This window comes from Gordionus sp. m RMFG-2023, chromosome 1 (genome assembly GCF_954871325.1).
Source record: "Gordionus sp. m RMFG-2023 chromosome 1, tfGorSpeb1-WG-v2, whole genome shotgun sequence".
Taxonomy (NCBI): Eukaryota; Metazoa; Nematomorpha; class Gordioida; order Chordodea; family Parachordodidae; genus Gordionus; species Gordionus sp. m RMFG-2023.
Genome location: NC_088775.1, coordinates 11,198,788 through 11,225,046, shown reverse-complemented (window position 1 = coordinate 11,225,046; position 26,259 = coordinate 11,198,788). Strand labels below are relative to the sequence as shown.

Below are 26,259 nucleotides of genomic sequence, written 5' to 3'. Positions count from 1 at the left end.
ATAACTCTTTTCATAAAATTTTCCCGAGGCTGGTTACGGTTTGCCTACTAAGGTTGGTATAGATTAGGCAACTAATATGTTCTATGTTATTTCATCAGAACTATATAGGGACTAAAGTTTTGTAGTTATCTGAAAATAAATTAGATACATATTTTTGGCTCATCAATAAAATCAAATAGATACTTATGAGTGCCCAACGCATTGGCAATTGCTGAATATAGGGGAGATATGTTTTGTTGTAGAGTAACCTTAAATTCAGTTAGCGCGAATTCAAGCCAAATAATAGAAAAGAGCATATATTGTCGCGTTAACTATGAATTCAGGGTTAAAGTGGACAATTATAAAAAAAACACAAAACAAACGAAAATATCTTGTTAAATCTAGAAACGCAAAATTAACAACAAAAACTCTCTTTCAAATTTCGTAAAAAAATATAGATGAAATTTAAGAATCAAATTAAATTACGCATAAATGATTGTTACCTTTCTAAGTCTTGAAAATCATCATAATTTTTTTAAGAAAAATATATGTTCTTTATATCAACATTCACTCCCTATTCGTTCTAAATTCTGAATAATAATAAACTCACAAAAAAAAGAGTAAAAAAAATAAATAAAATGTTAAATTTAGAAATTAATATTTCTTTATATTTCTAGTGATGCAAGGAGGACCCTCCCCTTACTATGGAGCGCCGCCTATGTTTCCAGGAGGAATGGGTGGGAATATCGGAATGCCTATTCAACCATATCCTGGTGGAAGTTAGTTATTATTATCCTCTATACAAACCTGAAATAAAGTATTATTTTAAGTATTTCGAGTGATGTTGCAACGACTAGATTTGAGCCCACTTTTAAAAACGGCTAACTCATTACTTTTCCCAGGAAAATATTAGGTAAGCATAAAAATTTTGCTCATAGATGTCATAAAGGTTTGGACATCTATCAGCAAAATTTTGAGTGCTTAGGCTCTGGCTAAAATATTGAGTTAGACGTTTTCAAACAGCTCAAATCGAAGCCGTTTAGCAAAAAATTATTTCGAAATTTTAAATAATGTAATGATATATACCTTAAGCTTGACAGAGCACTTTATTTTATTAAAATATATATATCTATCTATCAAATATTTATGATCTAAACACCATTTATGATTTAAAATACCATTTATGACTAAAATATCATATATGATTCATTTACAATTAAAAACACCATTTATGTAAAACACCATTTATGATTACTAAAATACCATTTATAAATAAAACACCATTTATGATATTCATGATTAAAACACCATTTATGATCTATTTTGTATTTTTTTAGGCCCAGGTTGGAATTTTCTTGATGTAAATGACAATCAATTAACAATTTTTTTTTTAAAAATTGCAAGACATTTCGCTTGGAATTCTATTATATTTTTAAAATTTATGTATATTTAAGTTAAATATAAAGGATATAGAGCCATGCTATTAACTTTGCCTATAAAAACATTTTCTTACCCTCTCTCATAACAATTATGATCCACTAAGAAAATAGCGGAGAGAAGAAAATGTCAAAAAAATACTCATATTTATCAATCAAAAATATATTTCTCCCATTCGTGTCTTCGATTTTTCGTGCTCTTTCGGAGAGTGAGTGTACTTTTTTTAAATTTTTAAGTCGAAAAAGAGTAATAAACCTATCAACAAAAAATAATAGTTTTGAAATCAATCTACTTTATTTAAAACTATTCATAAGATCCATTGTCATTCACCGTTGGAGCATGACTTAATATATATTCTGAATCCTATTGTGTTAACCAGTTACCAATAAATTTAATAATTATTTGATATGATTTTTAAACCTGGTCCTACTTCAACTTAACATCGCATTTTAAATGCTTGCAATGTTAAAGGAGAGTCTTCTATCTATTTTAACATTTAAAAACGTTTTAAATAATGCAGGGTTAAAGAAGAAGTTGGACCAAAACAAAGACCTACCATATTTATGTCCTGTTCTGATTTTTTTTTTAAAATTGTTACGGCTTTATTATTTTTTTAAATTATTTTACGGGCAAAGCCCATTTTTTTTTGGTTATTTTAAATAATTTTGGCTATTATTGGAAGTATGTAGAGCTAGTATTTTAAATTAAAAAATTCGGCCCGATGGAAGTGGGGTTTGAATTGGCTCGGGGCCTGCAGAAATGTGTAATTAAAATTTAAAATGAGCAACATATTATTTTTTTAAAATTTATAAGTTTTACAATTATTTTGATTGTAAGGATTTTTTTTATCATAATTTAATGTGAATAATAATGAAATAAAATGATAACATTTGCACTTTAAATTTATAATCATTTTAATAACTATTTTTTTAGTGATTACACTTATAAAAAAAATACTATGCAATTTCATTAATTATTTATTACTAACTAATATAAAAAAAATTATATTTTATTATATCAAATTAAATTAAATGTTATGACTGAGGCAGATAGTTTTGTATAAAGAATTTTATGAAATGCTTAAGTTTACAAAACTGTTTTTTTTAACATAAAAAGCAAAAATCAAAATTTGACGAAATTGGTTCGTGTATTCATTACCTATATAAATATTTTATATTTTAAACGATCCCATAATCTATTTGTTAAATCAGATATAAAGATAAAAATAAGAGTTTTTGACATTATGATATGGGTTTTTTTTAAAATTAATAATTGATTCTCACATTCTTTAAATATATGATTGTTTTTTAAAATATTTTATGAATTTTGACATATTCAAAATGTTAAATTTATAGGTTATGAGTATGGTCTAAATTTTTTGACATCAAGGTTATTTGATAGTGTATAATATTGATTATAATTCAAATTTGGGTATGTATGATTTTTTTAAAAAAAATTCAAATCATTTAGAGTAAAAATGAAGGAAGAGAGCAATGCGAACAATAATTTAGGTTTTAGGATTATTTTATCGTTTAATAAACAATTTACCGTCAGGATTTATTAATTATATTTTAAGCATTTTTTATTTATAACTCCTTAAATTATTTCTATCATACGTGAAAATATGTATATTATTTTACTGAGAATGTCATAAAAATAAAATAAATAAAATTCAAATGTGAACTAATTCAAATAACCCTACAGAAATATTGGTAGATAATATATCGATAATATTTGCCATAAGGACTGTGGTAGAAATCGAAAAAAAATTCGTCTCTATAATACTGACTACGTTTATACTAAGAGGCTCCTTTCCCCCTTAAATATTTCAATAATGCAATGCGCCATGGGATAAGCAGTTATAAATTTTGACACCCCTTTTTTAAATATCTTGGTTAAGTTAAATTCTCCACAATAAGGATATCTCACAAGATTTTGATCTTTCCTAACCAGTATTCTGTTTTGGCCACAACTAGATATTCCTTTAACTAATATTTTTTTTTTTAGATTTTATTTAAGGTTCTTTACAAAATATCAAATTTTAACATTATTTTATTTTTATTATTGATATTTTAAGTGCAAACCATGCAAACGAACTATATGCAAACGACTTCTATGTTTCCGCCACCTTTGCCCGGAATTATGGGACCACCTTCCTATATGTCTGGAATGCCTATGATGAATAGTAATATTTCACATAAATTTTGTGTAATTTCTGAAAGATTCGATTGATTTTAACAGTAAGAATATAAAAAATTATTTAGAACTACAATCTATTCTATGCCCTAGTTTTTTTTACATTTTCTTCGTTTCTTATAGCATCTTCACAAGAATTATATCTAGATATCCTTTAAAGTGAGTATTGTCTAGCACTTTAATTTCCATATTTGGTTGCAAGTATGATAATTCATAGATTCAACTGTAGAACGAGTTTTAAAGATCTATTTATTGATATTATTTTAAATTATCCTTAATATTTTTTGAACCATTATAATTTTTTTTTTATTAAAATCGTATCTTTTATTGCGAAAGGTTGATGTTAATTTAAAATATAAGCATTAATAAAAATGTGAGTTACCTATATTAGGTAACTTCTTTTTGTTTAGTGAACCTTTTTTATGTTCCCCCGGATAGGCCAGTTTCCCTTCTAATCATCTTGCTCCATGTCCCGCGCACCCGGGCATCGCCCATGAACCTAAAATTTGTGTTATCTGCAATTTTATTCATTTTGTATTTGATTGATCGCCCTCTTGTTCAAACAGACGACATCTGTTCATCCAATAGATCTTCCGACTTCTGTTCAACATGTCAAACCCTATTTCTCCTCAAGGCATCACCTATCGCTTCTATCCTCATTCCTTATCACCTAACGCTTCTAATCTTTTCTCACCGTGATTATACTATTACTATATAATAAAATAAGTTGTTAAATTAAATTTAAATGGATGCACAGTTAAGGAGGTATTTTGAATAAATCTCATTTTATGTTCACATCAACGTTCATTAAAATATATTTAAAAAATGAAGTAAATTGAAGTCCGCTATTTAAAGGTATTTAGATGGTCTATTACAGCCAGTGACAGTTACAGCAGACTTCAATGTATGTGCATCTTTAAAATCAATAATGTAATTGGTATACATTGATAGACAAACATTATTTGCATCCTTTTTTTTTAATAATGCACTTTAAATGATTTACAAGGTAATGTTTTAGGTTTGGTGATATAATATCGTAGATGAGGCTTACACAACTTCATCATTCAGTCATCTGATACTATTAATTCATAATTAAGCTAATAGCATTGTTCGTTTAAACGGATTGAATAATTTATCATTCGTATTCCATTAAGTTTTTTTAAAGATATTCTGCTATATTAATTCAAATTATTATAAAAATCTGATAAACATACGATTAGGTTAGTAACGAAATTAAAATGCATATTAATTTAATTTATAATGCCAAGCCAATTTTTAAGGCAGTTTTTCTCAGTTTCTTTATAAGAGAGGTGGTTCCAACTAAGAAATGACTTTCACGAGTAGTCGATCTATACATTGTTAATCATATCACCTATCAAATTGATAGGTTATCCATAGGAATAACAAATTTTAAATTTTATTAAAAAACATATTGATAATTATTATGAATAATTAATAAAATAATATTCGATCAAATTATTTGAACAAAACAATTTATACTGGATTCGAATCATTCGAAACGAATATTCGTTTTTTTGAATAGGCATATATCAAAGTTAAATGCATGGATAGTTACAATGCTCTCTAGACCCCTCTAGGCTAATGAAGCTGAGACTCCTGCCGAATATCCACTTTTATCCTTTTTTAACTAAGACATTTAATCAAAATTAATTTAGGAACTTTTTAATAAAACATACTGCTGCAAAAAAATGTAAGATATTTGTATCAACCCAATGGTTATCAATTTATCAATTTGCCATAATTTTAATATTGTTAAAAATAGATCCGCTTATGTCCCAACCGGCTATGTTTGCCAAAAGAGGTAGTATAGACGCGGCACAAGCAGCAGTATCAGAAACGATCAAAGCCAAGCACGATTTCCCTTTCATGTCAAGATGTACTTTGCTTAATTTGTGCATGGATATATATGAGAGTATGATCAAGCGGAATATTTAAATATTGCCCTCTTCATCTATAAATCATAATTTAAATACAACTTTAAAATAATACATTTTGATATTAATGGTTTTTTTCTCTTAATTTTATTGAAACATAATCTTTTATGCTTTTATTCATAATTTTACGTTTTTTTTAGAAATATGTATTTTCTTTCATATTACAAAACAAAATATTCGTTACGAAAATAAATGATAATTTTTTAAATTGCTAATAAAAAAATGGGTAAGAAATTGTGTACATTAAAAAATAACTTCAAATTTTTTTGCAGATAAATATTATATTTTTTGGGGGGATGTATTTTGAAACGTAATTATTTAAATATATTATCATATCATAACATAGCATAAATCAGTGTCGGGTTTGAATAAATATAATATAAATTACAAATTGAAATATGTAATATATTTATTTTTTTGAAAAAGAAAACTTAGCAATGTTTCAAAATCGCGTAACAATGAATGAATGAAAACATATATACATCTCTAAAAGCTATCTGTCGAGAAAATTTATTTCAATTTGTTATCTAAAAAGGATTGAAACGGATTTTTAGGAAAAATAAATAAAGTTTTTTCTTTATTCGAAGATTTTGAGTGGCGATTTGCGTTTCCGTTCAGATCGTTGAACGAATAATTGCGTCTAAATTTTTTGGGCTTTTTTTATATTTAAAATATATAAAATAATTTATTTAAAAAAGTTCATTTATTACTTCAAATAAAAATTCAATTTACATATTCGTCGGATAAGTAATATAGTGTTCTATATCCACCCCCCCCCCTCTCCATTTTTTAGGAGAGTATTTTTTTTAAAAAAATGTTTCCTGTCAAGAATAAGAAAACAAAATCCCCTCTTTATTGGTTAAAGCATATTTATCATTATTTTTTAAAAAAATGAAAGGAGGGAAAGTTCTTAAAATTTATTGATTTTTGGAGAAACATTAATAACTTGGTATAATTGTAATAATTAAAATAAAATATTTTATCGGGAATCTCACTAAAATTTTCTAGAATTTTTATATTAGAAATAATATTAATGGATTCTAGGGAAGCAAACACTTTTAATTGAGTTTTTAAAAAAATCATTAAAAATGGAGGATTTTTTTTTTAAAAAAAACCTCAGGGAATAAACTTTCCTACCATCTGTTAATATTATTTTCAATATTACTATTAAAAAAAAATTCTAGGAGAGTAATGGAGATTTCCCATTTTTTTTAGCGATTTAAAACGGGAACCATTTTATAAATGTGGAATTAGTTGTATAAAAAAATTCTCAAATTTTATAGAATTTATGAAAACGCATAATAATAATAACCTGGTTAATTTTGTTATTATAAGACGAGTTGAAAATATTATCCGCAGCTTCGGTTGGGTTGTTATTTAGATCTTCCAATGTTCTAACTTTAGATTTTTTTTTGAAATTACAACTATATTTTTTTGTAAAGCTTGCTTAATTAAATATGAATATAAAATAAACTTTCCATAATGGCCGCCTATGACATTTTGGCATATTTATATTTTTGCCAGATATTTCAATTTATTAAACTAGGCCAAAGTCATTAAATGCCAAATATAAATTATATTTTTTTTATCATAATAAACAAAAAGTGATATCAACGTTTGTAAAATTGGAATGTTGTGAGCTATTTTTTGTTAAGGGTAGAAAATGGACGTATGAAAGACTTGAAAAAATAATTTACCTTTTGAAATTTTTCATCTTAAATATTAAAATCTAATAGCTATCTCATATCATCTTACCTTATCTTCCATTTAAAACTTTACTATCTTTAGTCGGTTAAAGTAGCAATATTAACCATCAACAGGTCAAATATCTGACAAGAATAGCGTGATTCTCTAGCCCTTACTTTATTTTGTTGTAGATAATTATTTATGATTAATAAAGCAATTTACTCAAAAGGGAAAAGGGGGGATGACACCCTTGTTTGCAAATTTAAAATTATTTTAATTTCGATCACATGTTCAAATCAACCCCCCTCCCCCTTATTAAGGCGGTATATTCTTTGATATGATAAATTTTAGAGATGTTAAAACACCTAACTATCGCCAACTACAATACGGCCTAATCAATCTTAGCCTAAAAAAAATAAACTTAAACTTCTAAGCTTAGCCTCAACTTGAAGATTTAAGACCAATTTTTCAGGATTATCGTAACCAAAGTTTAATGATTTAACAACTAATGAATTTAATTTAGCCATTTATACTTTCGAAATTGTAATAAGAGACGATATAATGTTGTTATATAATTCATTAAAAATATTTATAATATAATACAAACCTTTGTTCCTGTTAGAACCAAAATTTTTGGAATATGGGCTCAGTTTATTCTGCGATAGGTATAATTTTAACGATTGATTTTTATCGAAATTTGTAACGGGCGAATGAGTAGAATTTGTAATGATATCAGCGGCGTTATTATAATGCATTGTGTCTGTAGCAATTTTATAAAGAATGATATAATTACTATATAAATATATACATCGCTGACTTAGTATTAGTTTTAGTATTCCATATCCATATTTTTTCGATTAAATCAACTCTTTAGTTAGCGTAATTCTTCAGTTAGCATAATTCTTCCAAATTATCATAAAAAATATTAAAATATAATTTAGGATATAATCCATTATTTGAATTGTTTAGGCGTTATCTCCTATTTAAAATACAAGAAACTTTTTTTAAAGCTCTAATGAAAAATTTCGAAAATGATATAGAACACTATAATATTAGGCCGATGACATGCCATATTTATTGAAATATAAGGAATCTTCAGGAAATTTGGAAACTCTGCATTTTAACTGAGGGAACTTATTAAAAAAATTCTGATTTGATCGAAAATATACTCCACCCATACTCACATCGAGAATGTGGGACTATTTTGATATAAACTTTTGAACTATTATTTTCTACATTGATTTTTCGTAAACATTTTTAAAAATATCAGAGACCTGCAGGCCCTAAACCTTACCTTGGTACACGGGCCGAGCCTTATTTTAATTTTTTAGATACATCAGGCCCAAGCCGAATTTTTTTTTAAACATAATATTTTAAATATTCATTAAAAAATCCGGGCTAGGAAAATATAAAATCCTGGCCTGGCCGTATAAATGGTACGTATGGGTCTCTGAAAAATATACAAAATTTCCACAGAAAAAGTGTGAAATTTATAAGGTAAGTTACTTCAAGCCTGCTGGTATATACTTTGGATTTTACATGTTTAAAAATTACTTCCAGCAACTGATTTAAAATATGAGAACACATTTGCTCATGGATTTTGGTGTCCTAATTACAATGTAATTTTATATATATCATTTAAACTTTCAAATTTTTTTAAAAAAAACTTGTTGGTTTAACGTCCTTCTTGAATGGAAATGTATACAGGGACGAGGCCCCTTGAGTTTGATTATTTTTTTCGCTGTCGGCAGCATTAACAATTGTCGCGATCATATTTTTAGTATCCTTCTTACCATCATCTGACCTAACGTTGTTTGTCAGCTGATCGAGGTTTTCGATTTTACGATTATCAACTATTTCGTCATTCGCAGCAGCACGTATCCTAGAACTGTCGACCAGTCTTTCTCTACTACGTTTTCTTTTCTTCTTTTTATGTTTGTGAGGCTTCTTCCGTTCATCTTCACAGTCTTCCAATCCATTGTTTAACGTTTGCGATAATCTAACTCCTAATTCCGATTTTGGGGGGTGTTTATTTGAGTTGGTGCTAGAACCACTTAAAAGACTTTTTCCATTGTTGATTTCTATGCGCAATTTTTTCTCCCGGTTTTTATGTTCCTTGTGGCGATTTTTATGGTCTCTATGACGTCGCGAGTGTTTGCGTTTATAAAGCTCTGAATCGTTTGAATTGGTTCTAGTACTTGAGTCCAGGATTTTAGCCGATTGGTCTAAAATCGGTTCGAGATTAGTGATAGATTCAGTAGTATCGATGGGTTCATTAGAAGACTTTCTGTTCGTGTTCATAATAACTTTTGTAGAGTTCGGTTGAGATTTTGAAGGTATATGATTATTATCATCACACAATTCCGCGATATAGGACGTGCAACGAGAATTGTCAATTTGGTTCTTTTTCTTAATAATAATTTTAAGATTTCCGTGTACCCTCTTACCGAGCTCTTCATTTGACAGCGTGTCGTTATTAATATTATTAGAATCATTATTATTTAGATTGAAATTATTTTCGCTGGGGGTATTATCGACTTTCGCGGAACTCGATTGGTCGAGAGATGTGGTAGAAACTTTTGATGAATTACTACTATTATTTTTGAATGGCGTAATGGCTAAAACTGGACTTTTACCGCTAAATAAACTAAAACTAATCTTGGAATGTTTGGCGGGGTTCGGTGTATTTGTCAATTTTTCAGTAGCTGCACCATAATTCTGATTATCGTTGCCATTTGAATGACTGGTCGAAGATCTGTTGATGCCGAAGGAAGCGGCCAATGAGTTATACTTGGAATTAAAATCTTTCCATTTTTTATTGGTCCCGTTTGATTTATCGTTACTAGTCGTCTCATCCATGTTATTCGACGGCATTTTCGAGTTAGAAGTTGGGTTAAGATTCTTCAAATTCTCCAAGTTAGGAGTTGGTGGCGATTCCGGGTAAGGAACTAGCATGTGAGTTAACCCATTAATTATTTTAGGTTTCAAATTATCTGAATAAAAAAAAATTGATTTTCAAGGTGAAGGTAATTTTTTTAAAAAAAAAGAAGTAAATGGAATAACATTTAAAAAAAATTTTAAGTGATCATAATACAAAATATTTACCATTTAAACTGGCGTGCCTTAAATTAGACTGACTGCCATATTTTATCTCGCGATTATTAAGGGGTGATTTAATGGCCATATCATTTGAGTTAGCACCGATATCAAGATGTGATTTGGTAGCAACATCGTTTGAACTAGGTCCTAGTATACTATTATTATTAATATCTTGGCGTGCTTTGATACTATTTGTATTGTTTTGAATTGAGCTTTGATTTTTGTAAAAGATTGATGAGGCGACGCCATTAGATAGAATGTGATTTGGGTGAGCCTAGTAATCGGAAAAATATTTAATAAAATTTGTGTTATTTTTTTTTAAATGGTGGCCAAAAAATTATTGAACATGAAGATGGTGTAAACTTTTTAAATTATTTAAATATAATTTATAAAGTCCTATCAAAACATTCATGACAGATGAAAACCTTGTTATTATGGAAGTTTTTGATGTCGTTGTCTTCCTGAATGTAGAATAATATGTAGGCTTCCTGGCTAAGAACTTTCTGTAAAGACGTTTGGGTTACCTAAAAAAATATATTTGTGATAATAAGAGTATACATTTAAAAAGAGATGTAATATAATTATAAGGACAAATCGAAACTAGAAAATAACAACAAAAAACAAACGGTAGTTTTTAAATCAGGTGACTACTAACTAGATTTTTTAAAAATGGTGGCAAAAACATAATTATAATAAAAGCTATTAGGATGGCTAAAGATGCCCCGATTCTCACGGTATCGTTAAGGAAAAAAATTTTTTAGTCGACATTTGTTGGAGTAGACCCTCCAATTCCCATGCGGCCATTTTAAAAATTCATAATTTTGACAATGTATGGAAAAATGAGTTACAATTTTTTTTAACGTACCATAACCCGATTAAAAAAATTTTTTGCTTCAAGATACTATAAATTTTAAAAAGGCTTAAAAATGAGAAAACGTAAGGAAACTTGATATTTTTAAAAAATTAAATACTTTTTCTAGCCAAATTTACAAAATTTTTATATATAGGTTATTTTAAAATCGAGTGATTAATTAATGCCTATGGTAAATCAAACACAATAGTTAAAAAAAGAAGTAAAAACAAAATTTTACATTAGCATCGTCCATCCGATACCAAAATCCATTTTGGGCTTTGCAATAGCAAAAATAGTGGCCGTAATTGGTCGAATAGCCGCTGTGCACCAAAACAGCGTAAAGTCGATAGTGCATGTTAATAACTAAGTCATTACTCGCCTGCTCCTATAAAAAATGATAAGTTCAAACATTTAAAAATGTAAAAATACTAAAATTATTATTCTTCTAAAAAATTTGTATAAGTAATAGCAAAAAAATGTCGGAAAATCAGTACCCTCCCCCCTCCATGAATAAAACTTATTTATGAATTATTTTATGAGAATACTAAAATCAAGACAAGACAACATTTTGAAACTCACTTTGCAATCATGACTAAGATAAGGCGTCATATCGAGCCTTTCGGGGTATTCAAAAAAATGGGTAATTTTATTGCCCGAGGCGGTAAATCGTTTGAGGTGGAAAACACCAACGCGAGGGGGTCTATGGATGGTGACGCATTTTTGGGCCGGAACTTTCCTCTTGCATCTAAATAATATCAATATAAAATAAATAAATTGCTAATATTTAAAATAAATGTTTGAATCAAGGTAGCACAGTGACTAGCAAGCATAGTAGAGGAGTTCAATCTGTACAATAATTAAGTTGTGGTAGATTCGTAACAAAAAAAAATTGGGGAGTCGCCCACTATATTTTTAAAGTAAAAAGCTACTTTAAAAAATAAATAAATATAGAAATAGAATTTAAATTGCTTTTAATCAATTTAGGGCATGGCTATAGTTGGGTAGTTGTTCCATTTATATGCCAAATGGGTAAAACATTAACTCAGCCTGAGAATATTTTTTAAATAGTAAATAAATCAATTCTCTCGATGAGCGGATTTTCTCAGGCACGCTGTGGAATGTGCCGAATTCACCAATAACCATTACGCAACTAAAGACATAACCATTTGTCTACAAATAATTAGTCAATTCAAGATAAGTTACAACAACTTTTCCGTAAACAATAATCATAAATGCAAGGTATTCTCGTTTCATTTGGAAAATGGAACCTCCTAAAGTTGAAATTTTATCACAAATTTATTTTTAGCCCCTCAAGGAGACTAATTTGTGATGATAAACCGCTGAGCTTTGACTAGGTTAAAGGCGCATAGGTCTCTAAGGTCAAGCCACTTACTTAACTCTGCGTTTAAATCACTTCCAATGTTTAAAAGATAGAAAAATGACTTTTGGCATTTAAATTTAACATTTTTTAAATACAGTGTGAAATAAGTAATCCAGGGCAGAAACTCTAAGACTTTCATTAAACTGAGAGGCGTATTCAAGTATAGCAAATACTTGTATCTTTTTGTGCATTTTGAAAAAGAATCTCTATATCTTAAATACTTTTTTAAATGGGTATCTGTATCTTTTACTATTTAAGATGCAAAAGATACAGGTAGGTACTTTCAATTTTTAATTATCTTTCGATATATTTAAATGTTTACATAATTTAAAAAGAAATATATATAAATGAGTTAAACTATTAATCTTTTTTTTAAATTTCCCACCAATAATTATAACATCCAAGATATCTTATAATTTGTTCTAATTTTTTCATGGTAATATATAATTAATAATAAAAATTAATATATAGATAAAATGTTTCTAGTTTTCTGCTTCAATACAACACCAATAATAGCTTAAAGATAATTCTGAGGAATATTCTAAAGCAATGAACCCTAGCAATACTATTAACTGCAGAAATAATAGCTATCATAAGAATTGGATCCAAATTTTATTTGTTATAAACAAAGTATACATGATTTATCAAACAGATTTACGTTTTCGCTTACCACTTGTTATAACCGAAATTTGGATGAATAAGATTGTTTTTTAGCACCATTTCAAATCCTTATTTTAAAATTAGATGGATTACTGATGATAAAAAAATGTTTTAAAATCAACAGCCTGATGTTTGCTATTTTTAAGGACAAGGATAATTCATTGACCAGTCTCCAAATTAATCCTTTTCAAATTTTTGTTTTCATAATATACCTTATAAAAATAATGAAGCTAATGAAATAGAACTGGAAGCATTTACATATATTAAAGAAGATTTTCTTGATACCAGGAACATACATTTTAAATTATAATATGTTGCCTTTTACAGCAATAGTTAAAAGACAATTTAGCTTTGCAAATCTTGTTAATAGGCATATAAAAAAACAACAATCAAATAATAGTATATTTAGTTATTAATTTCTATAAAATTATATTAAGTGAAATGTAAATAAAATGTTTTGTTTGGCATATGTCTTAATTTTTAAATACATTTAAAAATATAAAGTTTCACATTATGTCAATTATTTTAAATATCTTTAATACTTTTTTAGGGCTGTGCCGATATTTAATATCGGGTAAGATCGGCACCGATATTTGACGTTTTCAAAAAATATCGGGTCGGGCCGATCTTTTTTAAAAAACCGATCTGATATTTTTTATTATTTTTGGTTATTTTCTAATTAAATATATAATCATATAATTTATTTTATTTCATAAATAATATAATTAGGGTGAACTTATTTTCAGCCAGGTATTTTTAATACGCAATCACAAATAATAAACTAATGAAAGAAACTAATATAAAATTTACTTCTTAATGTTTAAAATTTAACACTATTTGTTGTTATATTATCTGCAAAAAGAAAAGGATTTTAAAATATCTAACGAGTAACATTTAGTTAGTGTTGATAAACGGCTCGATTTAGCCAATTTTAAAAACGTTTAACACAAAATTTTGGCCAAGAGTAAAATACTCACGCTTATTGATTTTCCCCATAGGAGAAGGGTTTAGATTTCTGTTGGCAAAATAAGTAATAATATTTTAGTTAAAATTTGGATTTGGCCCTTTTTAAAAATCGGCTTAATGGAACTGTTTAAAAACACTACATTCATCCATAAATATTGCAAATATTTTAAATGAGAATATTAACTTATGGATAATAAAAAAAATAAATAAACTTAATCATGAAAGTTAGTTGGTTTTTCTTAAAGTAGAAAATTTATTTAAATGTTTATGACATTGATACAAAGATAGATGGTAAATAAAAATCAATATAAATAACGGATCGGTAAAAAAAATTGTGGATAGGCACAGCCCTACTTTTTTTTAATTTATCAAGTATTTGTATCTTGTATTTTATTGAGCTATTTGAAAGAGTTTGTATCTGTATCTTAAATACCTCTATTTAAAGAGTTTTCTTTCTTCTATCTTTTCTTTTTTTTTCTTTCTTTCTTTCATTTGCGTTTTCTCAGAAATATATGTTGATTGTCTCATAAAACACACTTAAATAAATTTCTAATTTAATTGTGTTTTATTTTTAAATACATTCTCTTAAATACCTCTATTTAAAGAGTATTTATTATCTAAATATTTTTTTTAATTTGCCCATCCTATGGCTTAATGTTATGTTACATTTTTTTCGCATTGCATGTGAAATATTATAAATAAAATATAAGAACTCATTTCTTATGGACTGTAAAGAAAAAATTTTAAGTGAAGAAAAATAATGGCAAAAAAAATATGTGCTTACTCTTCACATTTGTAAGCATTTTCGTTTTGAATTATTTCGGGAGCTATAAATCGTTTGAGTGCCACATTTAGATTAAAAGTTCCCTGTAAAATAAAATAAATATTTAATTATGATCGATATATCGTGAAAAATTGAAGTTTACCTTTTTTTCTATATATTTCAACTATTATACTAAAAAGTATCGTACAGCTACTCCATTTAAAACTCCCAAATAGTATCCTAGATTAGATATTACCTTGAAGTTGGAGTCTGCCCCTAATCTAAGTTTGTTTTCCTCCCATCTACTAAATACCAATGTTGTTAAACCGCCCAATTTAGCATATTTTTAAATTAAGATTATAGTCAAAATAACATTACGCAAGCCTCGATATTTCGTTAATAGATGCCCAAACCTTTCTGCCCTCTATGAGATTTCCAGACTTGCACAATTTTTTGGCTAAAATACTGGGTAAGCTGTTTTTAAAAATCGAACCATATAAACTACACTACTAAATACCTATTTATCAATTGTTCATTAGACACAAGGAGATAAGTTGTGGGGGAGGTTCACTAAAACTGTGGAAGAAATCGAGGTGTTATAAATAATGTTATGATAGTAAAGAGGATAATGATAGATACAAGGAAACAAGGTGAAATATAAGGAAACAAGGTGAAATATAAGGAATCAAAATGAAATATTAGAAATCAATAGCAAAAAAAAGCAGGAATAAAGGTAGGGTTTCGCAAAAGACCCGAAGTGTGTGGAAGGAAGGAAAATGGTTTGCAAAGCAGATAGCGAAAAATAAATTTGCAGATAATAATGTCTTTATAATTTTTTTAATCAGTAAGATAATACTTAAGAGGTTTTATAATTTATTTTTAATTTAATGATAAATTAAAGTAAAATATAACAATTTTCTATTTATATTTATCTGATATTTCATCAAAAAAAAGTATATCAAAGATTGGTATGTAGAAGGAATTATTTATTTTCCCATTAATATTCTAGAAAAATTAGAAATTTCCCAGCTTCCATTACATGTCTAATGCTTTTTTCATAATTGCCCAAGAACTTATTAAGTTACAAGTAGGAGGATACTGAATTAGGGTAAAAATAAATAAATGAGGAAATCACTGATTTTATTGGGATTTAAAGGTAGAAAAATATGATAAATACAAAGTCCTCTAGTACAGCAAAGATGGGTCCAAACACTACTTTAACTAATATCAATATAAGATCTAAGTTAAGGCAAGCTTTAAAAAAAAGGAGTCTAATTCGAAAAAAAAGTGGCATCCATTAGCAAAATCTTCGGACTTAAACGTAATATTTTTTTGGACACAATATTGAGTTGGGCATTTTTAAAGATCTGCTCAAATCGAGAGATTTATCAACACTTGGAATATAATAATGGGACATCGAATATCGTGGAAAGAAAAATAAATTCGTTTTAAGTATGAATAAACTCTATAACCCAATTTGGGAGTGGGGGGGGGCAGAAACTGCCAAAGCAATTTAGTAAATGTAATCAAAACAGTAGAAACGGCTTAATAACTACGATTCCAACACAAGCAGTTCTGCTTACATGACCACATTTATGAACTTGTAAACTTTGGGTTTATTTAGATGATTGTGATAGTCACCATATAAGCATTTTAATAAAATTAACGTTTTTCATGATAATAAATATAATTAAATATTTTGATCATTATGAACCAAAAAAAACCCCTAATCAATCTGTCAAAAAAAAATCGATTATAAATATTACTTTAACATCAAGGCTTATATCAACAAATGGGTCATAACAGTCCGAAGGCTTTTGGCACATCTTACATATAACTTTAATTCGAAAATTATATATATAAAATTAAAATATGGATTATATTGTTTAAAAAAAAGAGTTAATAGAAATAGTTGATTTTCATAAGTTGTTCTTTTTACTGTGGAAAAATAATGCCTATAACAAATTGTCAGCTGAGTATTGTAATGTTCTATATCCATTTTTAAAAAATTTTTCATTTGTGGATATGGAACACTATAATACTCTGCTGACGAAATATCAAAATTGATTTGAATGGATGATTAACAAAGATGGCAAATAATATATATCAACAATGAACTTAAAAATATATAATCATTACTTTAAGTGTTGTTAAACAGCTCAATTTGAACTGACTATTAAAAACGGCAAACTTATTATTTTAGTCGCGAAAATATTGTCTAAGCCTCATTATGTCGCTAATAGATATCCAAACATTTGTGCCATCTGTGAGCAAAATGTTCAGACTTGCGTGATAATTGAATAAACAATTTAGATAACCGTTTTTATAAATTGTTTCAATCGAGCCGTTTAACAACACTACCGAATATAAATAAATTTGCAGAGATTTTGATGTGCTATTTTTCAAAATAAAAAATCTCCAAGGATTTTGATCTATGAAGATTTTTTATTAAAGGAAGATTATTTCTTTGAAAATGCTCAACTGATTAAATTTTACCTTAAAAATTCCAAATCCTCTTTGCAAAAGAAATCATTTATAAGCAAATCTTTTATGATTTTTTTTACACATAAAATAATATCATTCATGATTGAAATCCAATCACAAATATTTTTTAAAAAATCATTTTGATCTTCTTAAAAAAAATCTTTTATGTGTAAGAAGTAAATAAAACATTTTAAAATAATATACTTTTTTAAAGACATATTTTGTATAAGGGATTCGAAATTTATTTTTAAATCAATGACTGCTGGATTTTTAAATTTCAAAAAAATCTGATTTGATCGTAAATGCATTCCAGCAAGTGTATAGTATATACTACCCTATAAATTTTAGACGATTTCCGTTATAAGCTTTTTGTGCATTTTTTTTGTTCATATGAAAAGAATCCAGCGATCCATACCGAACCTGAACCGTTAAACCTCTAAAACCCGGTATTTTTTATCGAACCTGAACCGAACCTAAACCGCTAAAAAAATTCTAGCTGAACCTGAACCGTACCGCTAAAATACCTCTGAACCGGTTCGAAAGTTATTATTAGAATATTGAAAAAATTTCAATTATATTTGAATTATTTTAAAAAAGATTATCATCAATCCATTTGATTATAAGTGTCGTTCCTAATTTTTATAAACTTTAGTATATTGTCATTTTACATTTTTTAAATATTTTAAGCAGAGACCTGCAGGCCCGGCCCGGGTACCAGGGCCGGGCAGTATTTTAAATTTTTAAAATATACCCGGGCCGAGCCTGAAAATTTTTTTTAAAAAAAACCCAAGCCGGGCCTGAAAATTTTTTTTTAGAAATACCCGGGCAGGGCCGGGCCGTTTTTTTTAAAAATTTATACAACATGAATTATTATATTCGTCAATTAGATATGGTTATAATGATTATATATAGTTATGATTAATATAATGTTTGGTGAAAGTTAACACTATAGCTAACACTCATAGTATCTATTACATAATAAAATTATAGTTTTCCTGCCATGGAATAAATACGCAAAGGATTAAATACATTATTATATAATATATAATATATATGTTATATTTTTTATTAAAAATATCATTTTTATTTTTTTTATAAATACATAGTATTTGTAATATATACTAAATATCTGTTAAGAATAAAAATAAATAAAATATTTAGTGTTGTTAAACGGCTCGTTTTGAGCCGATTTTTATAACTAAGTTTTTTATCCAGAAAAATATTATGCAAGCCTGAAAATTTTGCTCATAGAAGGAGCAAAGGTCTAGACATATAGTATCGAAATTTCGAGGCTTAGTCAATGTTTTTCTGGTAAAAATATTGAGTTAGCCGTTTTTAAAAATCGGCTCAAAACGCGCCGTTTAACAACATTAGCTAATATACTTGCTTATTAAATGATAATACTCGCCGAAAAATATGATAAAATACGATAATAAATTTTTTGAATATACCAGGTCGAATATAATTTTAAATTCCGAGCCGGGCCTAAAAAAATTTTTTTTTAATCTAGGCCGGGCTGGGCCCCAAAAATTTTTTTTTAAATATTCGGGCCGGGCCTTAAATTTTTAAACCCGGGTCGGGCCGTAAAAAATTTTTGGAAAAAAAATCCGGGCCGGGCCGTACAAATGGTACTTCTGCAGGTCTCTGATTTCAAGCTTATAAATTATAATGCTCAGAGAAAAATTAAACCCAAAATATTATTAAAAATGACATATCAAATCTGATATCATATTGGCAGTGCCGGCTATCCAAGTTAATGTGGAAAGATGTTTTTCAACCATTAAATTTATACTATCTCCTTATAGATGTAATTTGAGTGAGACGAATTTTGTAAATATATTAATTGTGTGGCTTAATAAAAAAAAATTTAAGTATAAAAAAGTAAAATATTGTTCATATTAAAATTAATCATAGATATTTATTTTTATATTTATAAATTATATATTATTTTATAATGTGAAATTAATAAATGAAGGTTTTATACATGTGTTTTTTAAATTAATGATAAAATAAAAAAATATTTTCCCTGTACATAATTCGAATGTAGATTTGAATACAAAAGTGTTCAAACAGGTTTTTAGAGGTTCGAACCAAACCGATATTTTATTTTTTACGAACAGAACCTGAACCTTGAACCGTTATTTTTATCCGAACCTGAACCCGAACCGATATTTATTTCGGTTTGGATCCCTGAAAAAATCTATATAAAAATTTATGTAAACTAAAAATAATACTTAAAATATTCTATGCAAAATGGCCTAAAATTCAGTGTGTATGCACTATTACCAATGATGTATGTATGTATACTACGAGATTGATGAATTATAAGTTAAAAGTGTTCATCCATTAGAGTTAGCTCTAGCGTCATTTTGTGGGTTTGTACTTTGACTAATTGTCTTTACTATTATATGAATGCACATTAATGTCATTTAATCGACATGCAAACAACAAAACAGTGATAGAGCAGGCTCCCAGAGTTGTAGCGCACTACCGCTACGCTAATTGTTAAAAAAAAGTAGCTTTAGCTACTTTTAGGCTACTTTTTATAAAAAAAATTTAAAAACAATTTTTTTTTATTTTGCATATAATGTAATTGTATAGTAAATAATATATAAAAATCAACATTTATAAATATTAAAATATAGTTAATTTTGATTATAAAAAAATTTATGTAATAAATTTTAAATATTTATGGTAATTTGTTGAATTTTAATAATAAAATCATTTCAATATTATCATCCCCAAGTCTAGAGCTACGATCAGAAAGTATCAGTTTTGCCTTACTAAATAATCTCTCTGTGTCTCACCTTCAGCATTATGCTCACCAAATATTCTATATTCATATTAAATAGAATAAATTATTCATCCCGTTTTTAATAGAAATGTGTAGTGATATTTATCAAAAATGGAGTGGTAAAATCATTAGGTTGCTATTCAAATTTTAAACCTCAGGAATTATGATGTAACTAAGTAAAAATATTTTATCAAATGAATACATTGAATTCCCTGTACTGTATATAAATTGATGGATATTAATCAATAAGAAATAAATATAGTAAAAATCTAATCATCCATGAAATATTCAATAACCATATCATATTAAATGTTAAGCTCAATGACACTGTGCAATAAAAACTAATGAAATAATCCATCTCTGTTGTAAATTTTATTAGTTAAATTCACTAATTTTTTTATAATTTGATATAAATTATGATATAATATTACTAAAATATGTATGTATTTAGTTAATAAAAATTCTATATATAATGTGAAATATTAAACAACTTTTAAATAAATACTGAAAAATTTAATTAATAACTTAACTATTACTTGATTTCTATTACTCTAAATATTTTAAAAATTAATTTATAATATTGAAGCCTTCAGCTAATTGGACCCATTATCGGTCACCATCTTGTAAACTTTATTATGAATCCTAAAAGACTTGCGGACGTCAATAATTTTATTTGCAAATACATCATATGTCTGGCATCCTATTATTCTTTCGAGGGCTAATGCTACTGATCTTCTTTTTAAAGTCCTAGGGTCTAGCCAAAGGCCTGTGATTCCCAAATAAGCTCTAAAAATATTTAATCAGATCAATTTATAAATATAAATAAGTGTTTACCTTCTGTTATGTGTCCAACTATCTGCCGTGGTACATATATGAGATATTTCTGATAATTCTACTATTAAAGCATCTTTCATCACTTTAAACTTATCTGCTATTTTATTCACAAGTGTCTGGTGACATAAAATATATTTACCAGGTGATAAAGTTTTAATCATCATAGTAAATGAGGATTATCAACCAAGGACATTGGCTGAACTGTATCAATTATAAAATCCACAATAACTTTATCAGTTAATTTCTGAGAAATATTAGCATTTGTATTATTAATTAATTTTGTCTGAATGGAATTAGTCTTTTTGGACGTAGATTCACCTATGTCAAATTTATTTAAATGTCAATTTTCTTAAAACTATTAGCATGAACAGTCTTATAAGATAAATATTATTATTTTATGTAAAAATGATAATTTACCTTTAGGTGTTTCTTGAGGTTTACTGGATTGATTTGAGGAAATATTTTTTTTACATTTTAAACATATAAATTTGAAGCCAGTTTTTGTTATATTTATCTTGAAAATTTTTTGAAGTCTAGGGAATGGGAAAGTATTGCTATGAATATTATTTTCTTCCCTGGTATCTTCCATTTCATTAATATCATTGTCTGACTCTGAATCACTTTCAACGATTTGGATATCCATATGCGATGCCATTTTAAATTATTAACAGGTGATTTATGTTTATAATACAAATTGAAAATATTAATTACAAATTGAAAATATATTTCAATTTCAAAATTAAATAATAAATCATAAAAATTATAATTAATTATGGTATTATTTTTAAATTTTCGTGCTTATACTTACATTCATTATATTTTTTAAAATTTTTAAAAAAAGTAGCGGGCTAAAAAATTAAATAATTTTTAAAAAAGTAGCCGCTATTAGCTATAGCTACCAAAAAAGATAGTGCACTACTTTAACAACTCTGCTGGCTCTTATGCATGGACACTTTTAGTGCATTTAATGAAGGAATCGCCAATCTAATGGTATATATATTATTGTCTATTAGATATTGGAATAAATTTCCAGCCAAATCAGATTTTTCAAATTTAAATTTAATCTAAGTAAATGATCTATAATCGATAGATTATGAATATCTATGAATCCATATCCCTATATAACACATATATATCCCTATATAACACACACATATATACATGCATATAATTTAGTAAAATATATGTTATATACCTCTACTTCTAAGGTAACCTCCAAATATTTGATTGATCATTGTAGTTTGCTTGCTAAATTTATCCAACCTTTTTTTAAAAAAAAATTTATATTCACAGATAAAACAAAATACTGAAATCAGTAATAATTTATAATCTAAATTTGAAGCCTTTAAATGTAGAGTCCTTATATATAGCCCAAACCAGTTTTATGTCAAACTGATTATTTTTAGATTGAAGCTGGGAGGTTTATACAATTTTTTTTACACAATATAATTGACCTATAAAATAAAAAATATTTGGCCAAAGCCCATCAGCAAAAATTTTTTTTAAAAAACACTCACAGGGAATAAATCTCAAACTTTATATTTATTTTATTATCAAATTTAATGTTATGTTTAGCAATAACTTTAATAATTTTTTTTTAAAAAATTAATCTGATCTGATATTTTAATTGGTTTTTTTGGTTATTTTATGACTGTAATTAGTATTTTTAAATGGCTCCAATTAGCCAATTTAAAATTAAAATTTTTACCAAAATATGTGAGCCTAGAGATTTCATTGATAGATGTCCAAACCTTTCATCTTAAAGCAAAATCTCCATGTTTGTATAATACTTTTTGGCTAAAATATTGTGTGTTTAACAATATTATTGTTTATCTAATTATTTAATTTATAGGTAATTTCATAACAATAAATTAATGAAAAGAGCTAAATTCAATTTATTTGTTGTAATGTTTAAAAAGAATAGTTAAACATTTTACACAATTTATTGTTAATGTTATATTATCTGCAACATGAAAAAGATTTTAAGGTTTTATAATATCTAATGAGTCACATTTAGTTAATGTTGTTAAATGGCTCAATTTAGCCAATTTTTAAAAATGGTTAACTTAAGATTTGTCAAAAAGTAAATTACTCATGTTCAATAATTTTTCCCACAGCTGGGAAAGTTTGGACTTCTGTTGACAAAATTTTGAGGCTTAGGTAATAATATTTTGACTAAAATCTTGATTTAAACACTTTTAAAACTCAGCTAAATGGCTGCACTATATGAACCCATAAACATTCCAAATATTCAAAATAAGATTATTAACTTATGGAGAATTTAAAATACACTTAATCATTAGTGAAAATTAGTTGGATTTTTTTTAAATATTATTAATATTTTAATGAAATTCAGCAGTTTTTTAATAATATCTGATCTGATTGGTGAAAAATTTGTGGATTGGCACAGCCCTAATATTATGTTACTAATTTTTAGGCCAAAAGCTAGGTCTATATTTATTGATATTGTTGCAGCCAGCTCATGAATATCAGATCAGCCCTTTCTACAATACTTTCATTCCAAGTTAACAATTTATAAAAACTAGGTTTTATTGAATAATTTACTTTGAATAACCATTAACACCACTTTTATGCATAGCTTCAACAATATGAATAAAAAATTCATGTGCATCTTCTTGTTTATATGGATTGAAATGTTTGGCTATACCTTTAAAACATTTATAAAATTATACATAAAAAATATAATGGGTAATATATATATTTATATATTGGCATCATCTTACATTTAAGATTACGCAATATGTTTAGAGGCTTATAAACATTATAAACTTTTGATAAAGAAAATTTTATGTGTTTTCCAATCTCACATTCCATACAAAAACCTTGTACATGACCTAAAATATATTAATAATTTTGATTATATAATTTATCGTTACAATTTTCAATGTGTGGATGTTTTATGAAATAATTAGCTAAAGGAGGTGTATATGTAAGACATTGAAGGGTGCTATTCATATAGCAGGTATTACCTAAATTTGCTAACCCAGAGCCAATAATTTTATAATTATCTGTCCAAGCCATTTCGAGATTGTCAGGTGAAAAAATTGTGCATTGTGGATTAGGTATTTCATCAATTTTAGAATTATCTTTTAATAACTAAATATACCATGGATTTATTTATATAATTACTTTTATTCATAGTCAAAGATGAATTTAAAATACATTTTTTATTGTCCGCATTTAAGGATCCATACTTTGCTCTAACAAAAAACTCAGTCACTTTATAAATTTAAATAGTTACTTTAATGCAGACAAGGATGATGAATATTGTTCTTTTCCTAGTATAAAATCAATTTTAATATTAAGAATTTTAGTAGCAGAAGAAAATATTTTTTTTTCACAATCACGCGAATTTTTATGTAATTTTTTTTTAATAGATTCAGAGATCAGTTGAGATATCAGAGGATCATTCAGAATAACCATAGGAATAAAAATTTGTCAGGTTTGAATTAGTTTCATAGTATCGCCAAAATTTTCTAAGCGTGCATAAACGGAAAGAAGATATTTTAGTAAATTAGCAGAAAGTGTTAGGTATAAAATAAAATAAATTGGAAATTTATTTATTAATTTGATCATTACCAATTATAATGTCTGAGGCCACTGCATAGATGAGATGAGAATTTTCTAGGGGGGGGAAAGCACTTTTTTTTGACTGACTTTTTTATTCATAAATTTTATTTGGGGTAGGCCTTTGACAATTAAAAACAGCCGAGTCTACTTAGCTGTGACCCGAGTCGAGTTTTTAATCAAAAATTGATTCAAAACTCGATTAATTTTTTGAGTCGATTAGTTACCTCATCTTTATATGAATCGATTTGAGTCGATTAAAATCTCCTTACGACTCAAGTCACGAACTCAAGACTTGAACTCAATTCTCTACTCGAATACCAAACCTAAATTTAAACTTTAAATTTTTTTAAAAAAATTCTTAATGTCATATTTTTTATTATTTTTTTTGTGTGAATATTATTAAATTAACAAATACATACGTTAATCATCTGGGCATATGTAATAGTAAAAAATATTACAATTTATAGGAAAAAAAATATAAAAATACTCGATGCAGTAATTTTTTAATAATTATGCCAACAATTTATTATGTAGATAAACCATCTTGTTTATTTTCCATTGTCGGAAAATTAATTGTTTAGGATTGGTTGGAAACTATTTTCATTGTAAAAATTATAAGGAAATGTGGGTTCAATGCTTCATAAAAAATTCATTACTTATATCATTTCTAAAAAAATAAGTAAATAAAGTCGGAATAATTAATAAATGAGCAATACCAGAGTTAGTCCCAAAAGCAAGGTGCAAGAACTCAAATTTTGGTGATTTTCGCATGAAAAATGTATTTTAATATTATATAGATTAAAAATGTTACATGATGTATACTAATCTTAAATTTGAAACGAATTAAAAATTTTGTTGAATAACCCTTTTCATTATTCAATCGAATTATGCATATGACATTCTAAATTATTCATAAGTAACACAATATATATTTTGTAACATTTATTTGTTCTTTTAGTTCCATATATACTGGTATTTTTTTTAAATGATCCATTTTTTTTATATACTCAAATTTCAAAAATTTTTTTACCCCTTTTAAAAATTATTCAGATTCGTAATAACTTTTTTATCCAATGCTAATGTTAAGGGGCGTCGCTAGCCTTCACAATCTCAGGGGGCTCACCTAAAAAAAATTTTATGGGGGGGGGGGCGAAGCCCCCCATAGCACTAATTTGAGGGGCTTCGGCCGGGTTTTATATGAATATATTATACTTTTTTAAAATTTGTTAACTCTGAACATTTATTCAGATTTTCATATTTTGTCATTTATCATATTATCCATACAAAATAAACTAGCATATAAAAAATCACATAATTCAATAATATAATTCCAACTTACATTGACAAAGGGTTATCAAACTAGTATAATTCTCTCCATTTTAGACAATGTTTTATAGAATCGACTAATAAGGAAAAATTTATAGGCCTAAACCAAATCAACAATTTTTGTAAGAGAGAGTATAAACGACCAATCCAAATCATAGAACTATAGGTGGTTAGAGCTTCCTCTTAGATAGATAAGATTATTGAAGCAAGATAAGTAATCGAGAAAATTATTGTGGGATATTAAATTTCTAAAAG

The 26,259-nt window shown here is 26.9% G+C and overlaps 2 protein-coding genes across 2 annotated transcripts; one reads left to right on the top strand and one right to left on the bottom strand.

Annotated features, from left to right (window-relative positions):
- The first annotated feature begins 493 nt into the window (after nucleotides 1–493).
- LOC135922571 (uncharacterized) lies at nucleotides 494–5,784 on the top strand. The gene is made up of 4 exons (XM_065456974.1): nucleotides 494–599; nucleotides 657–758; nucleotides 3,494–3,601; nucleotides 5,396–5,784. Coding segments are annotated over exons 1-4 (384 nt in total). The 5' UTR covers nucleotides 494–598; the 3' UTR covers nucleotides 5,569–5,784.
- Nucleotides 5,708–24,486, bottom strand: LOC135922570 (ubiquitin carboxyl-terminal hydrolase 36-like). Its single transcript, XM_065456973.1, has 16 exons — nucleotides 24,350–24,486; nucleotides 24,238–24,308; nucleotides 23,985–24,194; nucleotides 23,832–23,942; nucleotides 23,653–23,755; nucleotides 22,283–22,350; nucleotides 16,742–16,812; nucleotides 14,997–15,079; nucleotides 11,785–11,950; nucleotides 11,444–11,590; nucleotides 10,778–10,876; nucleotides 10,359–10,626; nucleotides 8,921–10,246; nucleotides 7,861–8,013; nucleotides 6,880–6,965; nucleotides 5,708–6,221 (listed from the first exon to the last, which is right to left on the bottom strand). Exons 2-16 carry the CDS (start codon nucleotides 24,245–24,247, stop codon nucleotides 6,078–6,080), a joined length of 3,045 nt encoding a protein of 1,014 aa, XP_065313045.1. The 5' UTR covers nucleotides 24,248–24,308; nucleotides 24,350–24,486; the 3' UTR covers nucleotides 5,708–6,077.
- Between the last annotated feature and the right edge of the window lie 1,773 nt (nucleotides 24,487–26,259).